General features: G+C 41.2%; 1 protein-coding gene across 4 annotated transcripts in view; it reads right to left on the reverse strand.

Annotated features, from left to right (window-relative positions):
• Window positions 1-19434, reverse strand: part of LOC122551720 (von Willebrand factor D and EGF domain-containing protein) — a 279556-nt gene that overhangs the window by 144014 nt on the left and 116108 nt on the right. For all 4 annotated transcript variants that reach the window (XM_043694080.2, XM_043694081.2, XM_043694082.2 and 1 more), the window contains one exon: window positions 1131-1404. In XM_043694080.2, the coding sequence (XP_043550015.2) occupies window positions 1131-1404 (274 nt within the window). The remainder of the gene's footprint in view (window positions 1-1130; window positions 1405-19434) is intronic.

Raw genomic sequence — 19434 nt, forward strand, 5'->3', positions numbered from 1 at the left:
TGTGATGGTTTATATATGACAGAACAGGGTATTATTTAAATGGAGAAAAACTGCAAAAAGTTGCAACTCAAAAGGGACTTGGGACTACTTGTGCAAGAAATACAAAAAGCTAGTGCACAGGTTCAGCAGTAATCAGGAAGACTAATGGAGTGTTGGCCCTTATTTCAAGCGGTGTTGAGTATAACAGTATGGAAGTCTTACTGCAAATGTACAAGGTGCTGGTGAGGCTACATCTGGAGTACTCTGAGCAGTTTTGGGCCCCTTATTTAAATAAATACATCATTTCATTGGAGGCAGTTTACCAAGACGATCCCTGGTAAGGAGGATTGTCTTCAGGTTGAGATTCTACTCACTGAAGTTTAGAAGAATGAGAGGTGATCTCATTGAAACACATAGGATTTTTAAGGGGCTTGACAGGGCAAATGCTGAGATGATGTTTCCCCTCATGGGAGAGTCTAGAGCCATAGGGTTTAGTCTCAGAATAAAAGGGCGCAAAATTAAGACCGAGATAAGGAGGAACTTCTTCTCTCAGAGGGTTGAGATATTTTGGAACTCCTTGCCACAGAGAGCTGTGGGTCCTTGCACATATTTAAGGCTGAGATAAAAAGATACTTGACAAGTAGGGGAATCAAGGGTTATGGGAAAATAAGCAGGCAAGCAGATGTGAAGAAGGTCAGATTCATCATGAACCTATTGAATGTGGAACAGACTTGAGGGGCTGAATGGCCTATTCCTGTTCCTATTTCCTATGAACATATAGATGAGCTAAATTTGCTGATAACCAAGATAGTGGAAAGTATGTTTTGAAAAACATAAAGGAGGTTGCAAATGAACAGAAAGATTGAGTGCACAAAATGTTTTTCTCTGAATTTGTGTGAATTTGCAACTTTCTGCCTGGTGGGGGAGGTAGGGTCATTAAATATTTTTAAGGCATTAGATATAGTTTAGCAATCAAAATCAAAGATTATTAGGGGTAGATGGGAACGTGGAATTCAAAATACAAACCGATCCAAGTTTTGATCTTACAGAATGGGGGAGCAGGTCCGAGGGTGCTACAGTTTTGCTTATAGCTAATCAATAAAGGATTGAGGATGAACAGCTAAGTCACGAGTAAGAACTGAAATACGCACAGTGATCTTCTTTCCTTGGTGTGCCTCCATTATTTTGACGTGATGTGGCTCTGGTCCACTGCTTTTCACTGACAAATGAGGCCTGGTCTCTTGAAAGTGCCCATTGCACATATCAAACGCAATGATATCATCACCCTCCCTGGCAATCACTCCACAGTTACACGATACAGCATAGTGGCGGCTGCCACAATCCCACTGACGCACATGAACTTCAAATTCTCGCAAAAGGCTTTTGTACAAAATAAAAGTCCCAGTTTTATGGTTGTCATAGCGTCTGCAATAAAATGACAAATGCATTAACCCCATGGATGCCTCCCTGAATTAATACAACTTAATAGAATCTTAACAATCTTACAACCTGCAGAATTGCTTGCTTTGGGGATGCGTCTTTAATGTGAAGTCAAATCAAAAGGTCACATGACCTGTCCTGCAGTCTGCCTTACAGCAAGTCAAGTTTAAACAGCTGCCAGGGCTGTTTTACCAGAAGGTATTACCACTCGTGGCACCAGCCGGTGCGCTAACAGAGGACAGAATCAGAATCTCCAAACTGCCAGTTTTGTTGACACTGTTTGGTTGCAAATAGTTTTACTTTATACTGTCCACTTACCTCTGCAATAAAGGACAGTTAAGCAAAAGAATATCCAGTCTGCATTTCTACCTGGATATAAAAAATGCAGGTGGATACTGGTTATAGGATTTAAAAGGAGAATTTCAAGCAAGTTTAGACTTTAAGACCCAGGAGGAGAAGTAGGTCATTCAGCCCATTGGGTCTGCTCCACCATTCTATGAAATCATGGCTGATCTGACAGACTTCAACTTCACTTTGTCTTTTCCTAATAACCCTTGGGTCCCTTACTGATATAAAAAAAAATCAGTTTCTCTCACCTCACAAATTCTTAACAATCCAGCCTCTACAGCCCACTATCACCAAAAATTCCAAAGATTTATTAACCTGAGAAAAGGAACTCCTCCCATTTCGGTCTTAAATGGATGGCCTCTGGTTCTAGACACTCACACAGAGCAAACACCCTCTCTGTACATACCCTGTCCAGCACCTTTAACTTTTCATATTCTATCAATGTTTCAGTAAAGTTTACTCTCATTTTTCTGAACTCCAATGGATACAAGCCCAACCTACTCAACTTCTCCTCATAAGAAAATTCACCCATACCCAGGATCAACGCAGTGATCCTTCTCTGGACTGTCGAATGGCAATATTTCTTTCTTTAGATGAAGGGAACAAAACTGTTCCAAGTGTAGTCTGACGAGTATCTTATATAGTTTTAGCAAGGTTTCCATATTTTTATACAGTTCTGATTACCTGGATGTAGGTTTGCTCGCTGAGCTGGAAGGTTCCCTTTCAGAGGTTTCATCACCATACTAGGTAACATCTTCAGTTAGCCTCAGGGTGAAGCTTCACATTGAGGCTCACTAATGATGTTACCTAGTATGGTGATGAAACGTCTGAAAATGAACTTTCCAGCTCAGTGAGCAAACCTACATTCAGAACCTCAACCTGTACAAATCTTCTCAAAACTTGCTAGTACTGATTACCATAGTTACGGAAGGATGTTAATGCTTTGGAAGCAGTTCAGACAAGGTTTACTGGACTGATACCTAGAATGAGCCTTATAAGGAAAAGCTAAACTGGCTGGGCCTGTATCCCCTGGGATTAGAGGAGTTCAAGATGACTTAATTAAAAAATACGATCCTGAAGGGACTTGATGAATATTTAAAGCATGTTTCTTCTTGTGGAATAATCGAGAACTAGGGATCATGGTTTAAAATTCAGATGGGAAATCTTTTTTCTCTCAGGAAGTTGTAAGAGTTTGGAATTCACTTCATCAAAAGAGCAGAATCTTTCAATACTTCCAAGGCAGAGTTTAATAGAATCTTGATTACCAGGGATGGAGCTACAGGAATGTAGCATTGAAGTTAAAACCAGAATAGTTGTGATCTTATTGAATGGCGAAGCCGGCTCAAAAGGGCAAGTGGCCTATTCATGTTTGTAGAATCCATTCCCTTGAAATAATGGCCAACTATCCATTTGCATTTCCTATTACCTGCTGAACTTGGAGGCTAGCCTTTTGCAATTTGTGAATGAGGATCCTCAAATTTCTGTGCTGCAGTTTTCTTCTGTCTCTTTCCAATTAAATAATATGCATCTCTTATAAACCTCTGTCAAAGTGCATTACCTACCATTTTCCCACATATTGAAACATGGCATATTTTTACCCTCACAATCTATAACCGTCTGCACACTCTTTACATCATCCTCACCAACTGCCTTCACATCTATTTTCATGTCAGTGATGTTGTACATTCACAACTGCCTCACAATGCCAGGGACCTGGGTTTGATTCCACCCTTGGGCAACTATCTGTGTGGAGTTTGCACATTCTCCTAGTGTCTGCGTGGGTTTCCTCCCACAATCTAAAGATGTGCAGGTTAGGTGAATTGGCCATGCTAAATTGCCTATAGTGTAGGGATGTGTAGGTTAGGTGCAATAATTAGGGTTAAATGTAGAGTAATGGGATAAGGGGAGTGGGTCACGCTTCAGTGGGTTGATGTGGACTTGTTGGGCCAAATGGCCTGTTTCTACACTGAATGGATTCTATGCCTTCTATTCTATCGGGCTTGCTGTTTGGGTTACCTGCTTAATTTTTTAACTGTAATATAATTAACTTTTTTCTAAAAAGAGCTTCTTTCCTCCAACATCGCCTTCTTAATCATTCTCTAAATAAATGTTTCGATCAAACTATGTATTTACCTTCAGCAATAGAAGGATTGAAAGTCTGCATGTATACTGCATTGGCAATCACTTGCTAACAAGCACCAGTGTCCATGTAGGAAATTCTGTGTCATTGGTCATGTGTTCTGTGTATCCTTACTGGCTGCGGAGACAGATCTAGAGCCACACTGACCACACATGTTCAGGTGTTTGAGGTGGAATTGCTTCTAGGCCTGGAAATTATTTCTCTAGATCCTTTTCTGTACTTCCTGTTGTCGGTGGCTGTTATCGAAGAATGGCGACCCATCATACTGGAGTTTCCTCCAAGTCAGTTTTTTCTGAGTGAAGGTCTCAGAGACTTGGACGGTTATGTTACGTTTCTTGAGCTAAGCCTTCAGGGTGTCTTCAAAATGCTCCTCTTGTTTGTCTGTGTTCCTTGTGCTGGGTGAAGAGCACTTGCTTTGGTGATTGGAGCTCAGGCATCCTAAGCATGTGGCCGGCCCAACAGATGATCATGTACTCAGTACAGATGCTATTGGCTTCTCCAAGCAAGCTGTTTGCGTGTCTTACCTCGTAGCTGATGTGGAGAATCCATCTCAAACAGCCCATGTATATAAACATTTGCTCACACATTATCTCTCATCTTTCTCTTCAACATCACCAAACAAATGCCCATGAAAATGTTGATTCTTCCCAAATAGTTTCACATTTTCAACTAATTTTTCATGGTCTGGAAAATTTAGTATGTAGGGTATGCAAGATTGCAGATATGGAAATTATTAGCTCTCCTGTTACCAAGCTGGGTACAGGCAGCTTAGAATGAGCTAAGAATATTAAGTAAAAGAAATATGTCAAACAAATTTCAAAGAATGAGCAATTGTATACATCAGGCTAAAGATTCACAAATTGATCTTAGATAAAAATAACAAAGGCTGAAATTTTCCCAATTGAAGTTATAAAATGGTGGCCGATAAGTTTAACCATATGGTTTCTGCCATGCCTTGGTTCAGTTACCTCGGACAATCATAAGCTTCTCTCCTCAAGTTTTATGCAAGTGAAATGTTGGGCTTGTTTCTCATTAAATAACATAGCAAATGGGACAGATGTGTTCACCACTACTAAGATCGTCCAGGCTCTAGAGCCATATGTATGTACTGCCTATCAACTCAGCTGCCGATACACTCTGCTGCTTGCCTCTGAACTCTGTCCAGATGGCAATGAAGAAAACTAAGCTTTAGCCTCACTTCATGAAGAAAAATTTGGAGTGGTGAATGAGTGATAGAGAGAAGGTCAGTCGTTTTCCCACTGACTGCAATAAGTAATCATTCCCCCAGACGTAGCCCGCTTGGGCAGCAATATCAGAATAGCTGTCTCTACTCTGAAAAGGACCATCCATTGGTACAGAAAGAAGCTCAATGATTTCCTGTGCTCTGCAAAATTATATGGTACCACCTTCCCTATGCTCACTCACCGGCCCACCATTTATGCTAAATTTGCACCTGCACATATTTTTCACCAAGGGTGATGGACGACACCATTCAACAACACATACATCATGTTTATTTAAGGACTTGTAATGACCTCCGAGTCATAGAGATGTACAGCATGGAAACAGGCTCTTCGGTCCAACCCGTCCATGCCGACGAGATATCCTAAACTAACCTAGTCCCATTTACCAGAACTTGGCTCATATCCCTTTAAACCTTTCCTATTCATATACCCATTCAGATACCTTTTAAATGTTGTAGTTGTACCAGCTTCCACCACTTCCTCTGGCAGCTCATTCCATACATGCACCACCCTCTGCGTGAAAAAGTTGCCCCTTGGGTCCCTTTTAAAATTTTTCCCTCTCACCCTAAGCCTATGCCCTCTAGTTCTGGATTTCCCCTAATGCAGGGAAAATACTTTGCCTATTTGCCCTATCCATGCCCTCAAGATTTTATAAATCTCTATAAAAGTCACCCTTCAGCATCCAATGCTCCAGGGAAAACAGCCCCAGCCTATTCAGCCTTGCCCTGTAGCTCAAATCTTTCTGCAACTAGTAACAATTACTGTCCTTTTACACTTCCTACTCACACATGATCACTAACTGCTCTTGCATCAACTTCTGGTCCACAATTGGACCAAAGGTTCCAAATCTGGTTGGAGGAGATTGGTAGACATCTGGATCCTCATTATCTAAGAAGAGAAAATAGTGTAATTGGTCTTGCTATGAAGAATCGGACTGGTCATGTGGAGATGGGGAAATAACAATGGACAACTAATACAGTAAGCTCCACTGCATTGTGTGGTTCTCCATCATCATTAGTGCTAATTCATCCAAGGCATCCACAAGGTTATATCCATTTTCACTAATTGTCAATCTCTCTTAATAGAATGATACAATACAGAAAAGGTCCTTTGGCCCACTGAGTCTGTTCTACCAAGAACACACAATCTACACTAGTCACACTTTCCAGCAGTAGGCTGATAACCTTGAATGTTATGATATTTCAGGTGCTCATCCAAGTACCTTTTAAAGTTTGTGCTGCCACCCACCTAAACTACCCTTCCAGGCAGTCTATACCAGATTCCTACCATCCTTAGGGTGAACAAAAACTGCCTGCCTCCAACTCAGTGCTAAAATATCTGTTTAGAAAGAGGCTTTACCTGAATACCAACTGCCAGCCACAAGCATTGAAGTCCTGACAACCCCTCAGCTCAAAGAGGTCAATGATTTGAAGTCATGACAGAGTTGGGCCGAGACCAAGTCTGATGAGTTGTGAGGCTGGATATTTTCCAATTATGAACTACATGGTTTAAAGGGTTAGGAACAGCATGATCATTCACAACACAGGGCCTTGTAAAGAGAAAGCTGTTTCATGTAAACAGAAGCCAATGGCCGGCATGATCATTCCTTATGCTCACATCTTGTCTATCAGCACAAGTTGGAGGAACCTACTATGTTTTGCTGCTCAAGTTTGTATGCCGTCAGATTTCTTGATAGAAGAGAGGAGAGTTGGAAGTTGGAACATTGCTAGGATGATTTGAGATATTAATGAGCTGCAAATGCATGAACGTAAGCTTCTCACCACACAACAGGGAGGTTCTGAACTCCTCTAGTCTGGGAGAGATTTTCTTGACATGAGGATTTGATATCTAGAATCTCAGCCGATTTAAGTCATCTCACTCACCACTCTCAGAAGGGAAAATTCTATCTCAAGATAGCAAACCTTTTAAGTTCATAGAGTAAGAGGTATACAGCACGGAAACAAACCCTTCAGTCCAATTTGTCCATGCTGACCAGATATCCTAACCTAATCTAGTCCCATTTGCCAGCACTTGGCCCATATCCCGCTAAACCCTTCCTATTCATATACCCATCCAGATGCCTTTTTAATGTTGTAATTTACCATGTTAGGATTTACAATTAGACACAAACTCATCTACACCAGTGCTTATGGACCTACTAATAGAGCATCTTGACACTATCATTACCACCAGTAAATATGGGCTTTGTATCTAGCAGAAGCCTCTAATAGAAACACGACCAATAACTCACTGTAGAACAGAAATGTTCCTTCACCCCATCACTCATACTTTGCAAATCCTGTGGAATGCATGGGAGTTAATTAGTGTCTGACCAACTGTTTCCATTAACAGGATGCCCATTATTAGGCTTTTATGTTGTGAAATATCAAAAGCTGCAACTCCTCCAGGAGAGTTTTAAACCTCAATTGAAGTTTCCTAACAACTATGACACATTAGACTTAGACTGTGATAATGCTATAAACAGTTTTGTTATTTTGAAACAATCCAAACCAATAGTTCATCTCAACTCTGTACTACAAAGAGACAGGGACAATGAAATTAAACTACGAGTGGAATGGGGAGTGAGGAGGAGTAGGGGCTGATTTTCTTTCCGGCTGAGAGAGCCTCTGAGGTCCATACATGGCAGTAGCCATCTGTAACCTGGAGTCATTGCCACAATGGCGTGTTGAGACCGATCACTGCAGGTAGAACCTCGGAATAACTGCACAAATACACAGCCTTGCCACTTTGAGGGAATGTTGGGGTGTGTGGGGATGGTGGTGAAGTAGATTTATTTATTTTTAGGAGAATAAAAACACCAGCCATCTTGTGCTTTGATGTTTAAAGTTGGTCAACATTTATTCCTCATTGCTAAAGCAGTTTCCAACCCATCTACCCATATCTTCAAACGTCACCGCCCCACATTTGGCAGAGTCTGCAGATTGCACAGTGGACCTATTAGATATCTCACAGCTCATCAAATTGGAATGGAAGCACACCATCGTCACTCTCAAGGGGCCATTAAGGAGATAGTCTAGCAAGGCTCTAAAAGCCTAAAACATGGAAGGACATTAATGTGCTATGTAGTTTTCTAAATTTTAATGTATACCAGTCATGTTTATATGGAGTCAGAAATGCGGAAATTTACTCAACTAGTTATGTAATACTGATATGGCTGCTCAGACTTGCATTTCAGCCTTAATTACTATAACATACATGGTTGACTGGCTGACTAACAGATTGGCTAGCATGTTGACTACCAACTGAATGTACAGAAAGATGGAGACCAATTATACGATTGCTCACATATCATGATCTCATCTCGCTGTCTTAAATGTAGATTGCCTTTCTGAGATCTGTGCAATAATACAATATCCTAGATTTTCCCTCTAAAGAGTAGGAAACCTGTTCTGATAAATATGTAGAAGGATGTACATTAGTACCATGTCTTTATACATTAAGATAACTCTTTGGCAGATGCACAACACAACTGGATCTAGTGGTTATACAATGATCATTCCTGAAGAAGGGCTTATGCCCGAAACGTCGATTCTCCTGTTCCCTGGATGCTGCCTGACCTGCTGCGCTTTTCCAGCAACACATTTTCAGCAATGATCATGGCTTAACTAAGTCATGTACTTTGTTGGATGAAACTACATCATGCATAATAGATGTCTAGCCAATGTCTGGTCTGACACTTTTGGTATCAGACTCATCTGTATGACGGATGATTTGTCATAGAAAACCTGAATGTGTCATCTGTTTCATTGTAGGATTTAACCATCAGTGACAATACTTTTCTTGGCGCCGGCTTTAGCTCAGTAGTTACTTCAATTTCATACTTCATTGTTTAATTTGGTCTTTTGTCACGTGTACCTAAGCACAGTGAAAACCTTTGTTTACAAGTTGTTGTACAGTCAGATCATAGTAAGCAAGGATAAATAGATCCTAGGATGCTCTGAGACGGGGCATACAAGTTACGTCACACAAAACGTACGCTAGGCAAGATCAACATAAGAAAGATCAGCAATATTTGAAATTGGACAGTCCATTCATCAGTCTAATAATGGCACAGAAGAACCTGCTGGTGTGTGTTTAAGCTTCTGTTCCTTCTGACTGACAGAAGAGGTTGTAGGAGAGCATTACCAGGGCATGATGGGCCTTTGATGGGTTGGCAGCCTTTCCGCAGCAACGAGCTGTGCAAATGGAATCCATAGATGGAAGGCTGGCTTCTGTGATGGTCTAGGCTGTACACACAACATTCTGCAGTTTCTTATGGTCCTGGGCAAAGCAGTTGCCATACTAGGCCATTATGCAGCCAGACAGGATTCATTCAATGGTGCATCTGTAAAAGTTTGAGAAAGACGTTGTGGACATGCCAAATTTCCTCAGGAAGAGGAGGCATTATTATGACTTCTTGACCATCAGATCTACATATGAAGTTTAGGACAGGTTGTCAGTTAGAGTCATAGAGATGTACAGACCCTTCGGTCCAACCAGTCCAGGCCGACCAGATATCCCAACCCAATCCAGTCCCACCTGCCATATCTCTCGGCCCATATCTCTCCAAACCCTTCCTATTCATATACCCATCCAAATTCCTCTTAAATGTTGCAATTGTACCAGCCTCCACCACATCCTCTGGCAGCTCATTCCATACACGTACCACGCTCTCTGTGAAAAGGTTGCCCCTTACATCTCTTTTATATCTTTCCCCTCTCACCCTAAACCTTTGCCCTCTAGTTCTGGACTCCCCAACGCCAGGGAAAAGACTTTGTCTATTTATCCTATACATGCCCCTCATAATTTTGTAAACCTCTATAAGGTCACCCCTCAGCCTCCAATGCTCCAGGAAAACAGCCCCAGCCTGTTCAGCCTCTCCCTGTAGCTCAGATCCTCCAACCCTGGCAACATCCTTGTAAATCTTTTCTGAACCCTTTCAAGTTTCACAACATCTTTCCGATAGGAAGGAGACCAGAATTGCACGCAATGTTCCAACAATGGCCTAACCAATGTCCTGTACAGCCACAACATGGCCTCCCAACTCCTGTACTCAATACTCTGACCAATAAAGGAAAGCATACCTAACGCCTTCTTCACTATCCTATCCACCTGCGATTCCACTTTCAAGGAGCTATGAACCTGCACTCCAAGGTCTCTTTGTTCAGCAACACTCCCCAAGACCTTACCATTAAGTGTATAAGTCCTGCAAAAATTTGCTTTCCCAAAATGCTGCACCTCGCATTTATCTGAATTAAACTCCATGTGCCACGTCTTAGCCTATTGGCCCATCTGGTCCAGATCCTGTTGTAATCGGAGGTAACCCTCTTTGCTGTCCACTAATCCTCCAATTTTGGTGTCATCTGCAAACGTACTAACTGTACCTCTTATGCTCGCATCCAAATCATTTATGTAAATGACAAAAAGTAAAGGAACCAGCACCGATCCTTGTGGCACTCCACTGGTCACAGGACTCCAATCTGAAAAACAACCTTCCATCACCACCCTCTCACTTCTACCTTTGAGTCAGTTCTGTATCCAAATGGCTAGTTCTCCATGTATTCCATGGATCTAACCTTGCTAATCAGTCTCCCATGGGGAAAATTGTCAAACGCCTTACTGAAATCCATATCGATCACATCTACTGCTCTGCCCTCATCAATTCTCTCCGTTACTTCTTCAAAATACTCAATCAAGTTTGTGAGACATGATTTCCCATGCACAAAGTCATGTTGACAATCCCTAATCAGTCCTTGCCTTTCCAAATACATGTACATCCTGTCCCTCAGCATTCCCTCCAACAACTTGCCCACCACCGAGGTCAGGCTCACCGGTCTATAGTTCCCTTGCTTGTCTTTACCACCGTTCTTAAACAATGGCACCACGTTTGCCAACCTCCAGTCTTCCGGCACCTCACCTGTGACTATCGATGATACAAATATCTCAGCAAGGTGCCCAGCAATCACTTCTCTAGCTTCCCACAGAGTTCTCGGGTATACCTGATCTGGTCCTGGGGATTTATCCACCTTTAACCGTTTCAAGACATCCAGCACTTCCTCCTGTATAATCTGGACATTTTGCAAGATGTCACCATCTATTTCCCTACAGTCTATATAGAACATAGAACATTACAGCGCAGTACAGGCCCTCTTCCATATCCTATTCATTTAGTATCTCACCCATTTTCTGTGGCTCCACATAAAGGCCGACTTGCTGATCTTTGAGGGGCCCTATTCTCTCCCTAGTTACCCTTTTGTCCTTAACATATTTGTAAAAACCCTTTGGATTCTCCTTAATTCTATTTGCCAAAGCTATCTCATATCCCCATTTTGCCCTCCTGATTTCCCTCTTAAGTACACTCCTACTTTCTTTATACTCTAAGGATTCATTTGATCTATCCTGTCTACACCTGACATATGCTTCTTTCTTTTTCTTAACTAAACCGTCAATTTCTTTAGTCATCCAGCATTCCCTATACCTACCAGCCTTCCCTGTCACCCTAACAGGAATATACTTTCTCTGGATTCTTGTTATCTCATTTCTGAAGGCTTCCCATTTTCCAGCCATCCCTTTTTCTGCAAAAATCTGCCTCCAATCAACTTTTGAAAGTTCTTGCCTAATACCATCAAAATTGGCCTTTCTCCAATTCAGAACTTCAACTTTTAGATTTGGTCTATCCTTTTCCATCACTATTTTAAAACAAATAGAATAATGGTCGCTGGCCCCAAAGTGCTCCCCCACTGACACCTCAGTCACCTGCCCTGCCTTATTTCCCGAGAGTAGGTCAAGTTTTACACCTTCTCTAGTAGGTACATCCACATATTGAATCGGAAAATTGACTTTTACACACTTAAATTCCTCTCCATCTAAACCTTTAACACAATGGCAGTCCCAGTCGATGTTTGGAAAGTTAAAATCCTCTACCATAACTACCCTATTATTCTTGCAGATAGCCGAGATCTCCTTACAAGTTTGTTTCTCAATTTCCCTCTGACTATTGAGGGGTCTATAATACAATCCCAATCAGGTGATCATCCCTTTCTTATTTCTCAGTTCCACCCAAATAACTTCCCTGGATGTATTTCCGGGAATATCCTCCCTCAGCACAGCTGTAATGTTATCCCTCATCACAAATGCCACTCTTCCCCCCCCCCCCCCTCCTCTCTTGCCTCCATTTCTTTCTTTCCTGTAGCATTTGTATCCTAGAACATTAAGCTGCCAATCCTGCCCATCTCTGAGCCATGTTTCTGCTATTGCTATGATATCCCAGTCCCATGTTCCTAATCATGCCCTGAGTTCATCTGTCTTCCCTGTTAGGCCCCTTGCATTGAAATAAATGCAATTTAATTTATTAGTCCTACCTTGTTCCTGCCTGTTTGACTCACTTCTGTTCTCCGATGTACTTGTTTCAGATCGATCTCTTTCCTCATTATCTCCATAGGTCGCACCCTCCCACCTTACTAGTTTAAATCCTCCCAAGCAGTTCTAGCTAATTTCCCTGCCAGTATATTAGCCCCCTTCCAATTTAGGTGCAATCCGTCTTTCTTGTACAGGTCACATCTACCCCAAAAGAGATTCCAATGATCCAAAAATGTGAATCCTTCTCCCATACATCAGCTCCTCAGCCATGCAGTCATCTGCTCTATCCTTCTATTCCTGTCCTGACTAGCTTGTAGCCCTGGGAGTATTCCAGATATTACTACCCTTGAGGACCTCCTTTTTAAATTTTTGCCACAGAAACGTCTATCTGTACCTCTGACTACAGAATCCCCTAACACAATTGATCTCTTGGAAGCTGATGTACCCCTCGTTGCATTACAGCCAATCTCAATACCAGAAACTTGGCTGTTTATGCTACGTTCTCCTGAGAATCCATCACCCCCTACATTTTCCAAATCAGCATACCTGTTTGAAATGGGTATATCCACAAAATTATCATCACTCCTAGGAACTTGACACTCTCCATCCTCTCAATCTCAACTCCATTGATGTAGAAGGGGAAGGAGCCTGTTCTCCTCCATTTTTCTGAAGTCAATGATCATGTCTTTAATTTGTCTGACGTTGACAAAAAAGTTGTTCTCCTTGCACCATGTCACCAAACCGTCTATCTCCATCTGTTATTCTGACTCATCGTTGTTTGATACCTCTCCTACCAAGGTGGTGTCAGCAAACTAGATGGCTTTTAATCGGAATTTGGCAACACAGTTGTTGGTGTACAGGGGAGTACAGTAAGGGGCTCCAGCGAGACTGTACACAACATTCAATTAACCTCTGTACTCGTAAGGTTGCAAACTCTGATGCTTTGTCTTGGGTCAAATTAGAATATCTGTTTGCCTGTTTGTTGTTCATACTCTTGTATCATTTTCTCCCTTCTTTCTAACACTGCATGCTGTACATGTGGATTAGAATCACAGATGTAAAGCTCGGAAACAGACCCTTCGGTCCAACTCGTCCAGGCCGACCAACCCAATCAAGTCGCACCTGCCAGCACCTGGCCCATATCCCTCCAAACCTTTCCTAGTCAAATACCCACCCAGATGCCTTTTAAAATGTTGCAATAGTACCAGCCTCCACCACATCCTCTGGCAGCTCATTCCATACACATACCACCCTCTGCGTGAAAAAGTTGCCCCTTACGTCTCTTTTATATCTTTCCCCTCTCACCTTAAATCTTTGCCTTCTAGTTCTGGACTCCCCCACCCCAGGGAAAAGACTTTGTCTATTTATCCTATCCATGCCCCTCATGAGTTTATAAACCTCTATAAGGTGACCCCTCACCCTCCAACACCCCAGGAAAAACAGCCCCAGCCTAATTAAACTCTCCCTATAGCTCAAATCCTCCAACCCTGGCAACATCCTTGTGAACCTTTTCTGAACCCTCTCAAGATTCACAACATCTTTCCAATAGAAGGAGACCAGAATTGCATGCAATATTCCAACAGTGGCCTAACCAATGTCCTGTACAGCTGCAACATGACCTCCCAACTCCTGTACTCAATGCTCTGACCAATAAAGGAAAGCATACCAGACGCCTTCATCACTATTCTATCTACTTGCGACTCCACTTTCAAGGAGCTATGAACCTGCACTCCAAGGTCTCTTTATTCAGCAACACTCCCTAGGACCTTACCATTAAGTGTATAAGTTCTGCTAAGATTTGGTTTCCCAAAATGCAGCACCTCGCATTTATCTAAATTAAACTCCATCTGCCACGTCTCAGCCTACTGGCCCATCAGATCAAGACCCCATTGTAATCGGAGGTAACCTTCTTTGCTGTCCACTACACCTGCAATTTTGCTGTCATCTACAAACTTACTTAATATACCTCTTATGCTCACATCCAAATCATTTATATAAATGACGAAAAGTATTGGATCCAGCACTGCTCCTTGTGGCACTCTGCTGGTCACAAGCCTCCCGTGTGAAAAACAACCCTCCACCATCACCCTCTCTCTCTTCTACCTTTGAGCCAGTTATGCATCCAATTGTCTAGTTCTTCCTGCATTCCGTGAGATCTAACCTTGCTAATCAGTTTCCCATGGGGAACGTTGTCGAACACCTTACTGAAGTCTACATAGATCACATCTACTGCTCTGCCTCATCAATCCTCTTTGTTACTTCTTCAAAAAACTCAATCAAGTTCATGAGATATGATTTCCCACGCACAAAGCCATGTTGACTATCCCGAATCAGTCCTTGTCTTTCCAAATACATGTAAACCCTGTCCCTCAGGATTCCCTCCAACAACTTGTCCACCATCGACTTCAGGCTCACTGGTCTATAGTTCCCTGACTTGTCTTTACCGCCCTTCTTAAACAGTGGCACCACGTTAGGCAATCTCCAGTCTCCTGACACATCACTCGTGACTATCAATGATACAAATATCTCAGCAAGATGCCCAGCAATCACTTCCCTAGCTTCCCACAGAGTTCTAGGGTACACCTGATCAGTTCCTGGAGATTTATCCACTTTTATGCGTTTCAAGATATCCAGCACTTCCTCCTCTCTAATATGGACATTTTTCAAGATGTCACCATCTATTTCCCTACATTCTATATTTTCCATGTCCTTTTCCACAGTAAATACGGATGCAAAATACTTGTTTAGTATTTCCCCCATCTCCTGCGGCTCCACACAAAGGCAGCCTTGCTGATCTTTGAGGGCCCTTATTCTCTCCCGAATTACCCTTTTGTCCTTAATATATTTGTAAAAACTCTTTGAATTCTCCTTAACCTATTTGCCAAAGCTATCTCATGTCCCCTTTTTGCCATCCTGATTTTCTCCAAGTATACTCCTACTGCCTTTATACTCTAAGGATTCATTTGATCTATCCTGTCTATACGCGAAATATGCTTCCTTCTTTTTCTTAACCAAACCTCAATTTCTTTAGTCATCCAGCATTCCCTACACCTACCAGTCTTTCCTTTCACCCTGATAGGAATATACTTTCTCTGGACTCTCATTATCTCTTTTCTGAAGGCTTCCCATTTTCCAGTCGTCCCTTTACCTGCAAACATCTGCCGCCGATCAGCTTTTGAAAGTTCTTGCCGAATATCGTCAAAATTGGCCTTTCTCCAATATAGAACTTCAATTTTTACATCTGGTCTATCCTTTTCCATTACTATTTTAAAACTAATAGAATTATGGTCGCTGACCCCAAAGTGCTCCCCCACTGACTTCAGTCACTTCAGTTATTTCCCAAGAGTAGGTCAAGTTTTGTACCTTCTCTGGTAGGTACATCCACATACTGAATCACTTAAGAAATTCTTCTCAGTCAAAACCCTTAACACTATTGCAGTCCCAGTCTATGTTTGGAAAGTTAAAATCCCCTATCATAAGCACCCTATTTTTCTTACAGATAACAGATCTCCTTACAAATTTGTTTTTCAATTTCCCTCTGACTATTATGGGGTCTATAATACAATCCCAATAAGGTGATCATCCCTTTCTTATTTCTCAGTTCTACCCAAATAACTTCACTGGATGTATTTCTGGAAATATCCTCCCTCAGTACAGCTGTAATGCTACCCCTTATTAAAAACGCCACTTCCCCCTCCTCTCTTGCCTCCTTTTCTGTCCTTCCTGTAGCTTTTGTATCCTGGAACATTAAGCTGCCAGTTCTGTCCATCCCTGAGTCATGTTGCTGTATTTGCTATGATGATATCCGAGTCCCATGTTCCTAACCATGCCCCACGTTCACCTTCCTTCCCTGTTAGGCCTCTTGCATTGAAATAAATGCATTTTAATTGATCAGTCCTAACTTGTCCCTGCTGCCCTGACTGTTTGACTCGTTTCTGTTCTCAACTGTACCAGTCTCAGATTGATCTCCTTCCTCATTATCTCCCTGGATTCCACCCCCATCCCCACCACCCTCTAGTTTAAATCCTACCAAGCAGCTCTAGCAAATCTCCCTGCCAGTATATTAGTTCCCTTCCAATTTAAGTGCAATCTGTCCTTCTTGTAATGATCACTTCTACCAGTTTATGAACGAAGAACTATGTAGATCTGTCCTCCAAACAGGAGTGCTGCCAACAAGGGTAGACCATTGCTTTGAGGATTAGCACAGAGACTTAGCAGGCTATCAATCTTGATATGCAGTTTTGCAATCAATGATTATGGACTTCAGGATAGGGAGGAGTAAAGGTGATGTGATGAAGACCCCACTTCCGGCAAATCCTGGAGGTTGCACAAATGTTTTGTGGACCATTGTTGGACGCAATATACTTAGGAACACCAGAATATTAAATATGGTGATTAACAAGCCAACAACTGTTGCACTCTTTTGGTTTCACCTCACAAAAAAATGGTCAAAGTCAATCACTCTGATGTGGTCATATCTTTAGATGTGGAAAATATTGTTTGTGATCTTGCATCAGAAGGAATTGAATGTGGGATAAAAGGTTTTCTTGGGTGAAGTTGATTGAGTTGATGTTTCATGTGATTTCAGTTGAGCAGTATCTTACTGATGCCAGGCTATCAGATACAATGACCTGCTAATCCTATGAATTTTCTGTGTCCATGTAATCTGCATGTACATGGTCAAGCACATCTTCAAGTAGAGCTTGTGGAATACTCACTTGTTTAGCTTTGAAAATTACATTCCTAGTTTTAAGAGCTCTAGTTTTTCTCTGAGTGGCTAGGAATATGTTCACTCAGCATCCTGTTCCATATGTTTGGATCACTCTAATGATGCTTTTCTTGAACTGTTGCTGCTGGACCTCAAATGACCTAGTTTCTTGAACATGCTCTGCTTAGTTATAACCAAAATGAATGATATTGATGTGAAGACTACCTTCAAACTCTGATTCAATAATATTCATCTGTAAGTCCAGGGAAATAGCTTAGTTTCTAGTTAAACCTGGAAATCATCTGAGAGGCTGGTGTGTATAGTAATTCGCAACTGTATCCTTAGATCTTCACAAGTAGCTGTTGTAGTCAGGGAGGTGTACTTAGGAGGGATTATTGACAATCATTTCCAATTGTATTTGGTCAGTACAAACAATATAACTACTTGCCAAATAGGAATATGGAATCTCTGCATATCAAAAACTAGAATGAGCGCTTTTCTTTTCATGTTAGAGAAGGTTGTCTGAGCCGTCATAAAGAGGTTAGAACCAAATAACAAGACTGTCTTCCTATAATAGAGTCTTTTGTGGAATACATTTACTTCAAAAGATTAAGCCTGGAAGGATCATCATACTGAAAAATATTTTTGTTGGATAATAACGATTGAAGATCATGCTGGATTTTCAGGATTAAAAAATATATGGTGATCTTCCTACCATAGATATGATATAGTTTCATAAAACAGATCTCAAACAAGAGATACTTTGGTTCCAAAATTCGGAATATATAGGGATAAAAACTGGAAGAAAACAAAATACCATTGTAACTCACCTTTGTCTTGTTTTGTAGGCACTTTCTGGATGTCTTTTATTTTGGTAGGATCAGATCGAATATATTGATCCAAAAAAATTGACTTAAGTCTGTCCAGAAGTAGTTTTCAGAAATATTTGATATATGTAGAGGCAACAACCAGTTCAGTCAGCCATTCAGATAGGTTAGCACCAATCTAAATCCTTTTGTTTCTTAGTTGATTCTCTGACAAATAGATACAGCTGATTATCTGTGTGTACGTTTGATGAACTAGCTCCCTACATTATTACTGCAAATTCTTTTGCTCAGACAATATGAATATTGAAGTTCCTCTGATTAGTGTAAGACACTGTTACATGCACTTTTGTTTCCTGATTTATACTCTGCCTTACAATACAACTAATACTGGATAATTCAAAATACTTGCATCATTTTCTCTGCCCTTGTTGTACTTATCTGATTACAGTCAAACTACATTTCAAGGCTTTTCCTCTTGAATTAGATGGCTCTTCAATCCATCTTTCATTACCAAGCTTCTCCTTCCCAAGTTGTCTATCTCAGCTAAAAGTTAAGAATCCTGAAACATTTAATTCCCAATGTTGTCACTGTGCAGCTATGTCTCCACAATAACTCCCAGACCAAACTTATTCATTTACGTGTTCCAAACAAGACTCATTCTGAACTCTAATCATCAGTTTGGTTTCTCTTTCTCCAAATGCTGCCGGATCTGCCGAGATACTCCAGCACTTTGTTTCATTTTTCCAGATCTTTGAAGATCAATTTTATTTTGATTTTAATTGTTGCTCATTTCGGTCTATCATTGATTCATTAGTATTGTTGTGAATGCTTTGCACATTCAAGCATAATGTCATTAGCTTTATCTTTCTTTTCTAATGTCATTTTGAAGGTGAAGATACATTGTTGTGGAAAGAATAGATTGCATAACAGCAGTTGTGTTTTCAGAATCATCTGATTTTTTCACTGCTACTATCTGAGCTGATAAGTAACCTTGTAATTTGCTGATTTGTTGCCAAAATGTTTTGCTGGAGCTTAGAGAAAATTGGTTTCACAGGAGGATTTTCACACAGTTCTGAAAAACGCCTGACCTCGGTTGGTGTAGGATGATAACAAGACAGCTACTCCAACAGTGTCTGTATCTGGGATAAAAAAAGATTTGCCTCAAGACAAGCTGCTTTAGCAGCAAGAGTCCAAAACTTGGTGATATTCCTGACTTTAAGACTAAATCCTCAGGAATGATTTTCAATTGCAAATCCACGGACATATCTTCGATGAAGTCAAAAGTGATCTTTGAACCGAGAAGTGTTGACAGTAATAGGTTGCCCAGAACCTTGATTTTGTTCCCGTCCACCTTTTGCTATGGCTTCAACATGCTTTTAGCTTTTCTCT

The sequence above is a fragment of the Chiloscyllium plagiosum genome, unplaced genomic scaffold (assembly GCF_037043375.1).
Source record: "Chiloscyllium plagiosum isolate Xiang-an unplaced genomic scaffold, Cpla_swu_hap1 HiC_scaffold_7, whole genome shotgun sequence".
NCBI lineage: Eukaryota > Metazoa > Chordata > Chondrichthyes > Orectolobiformes > Hemiscylliidae > Chiloscyllium > Chiloscyllium plagiosum.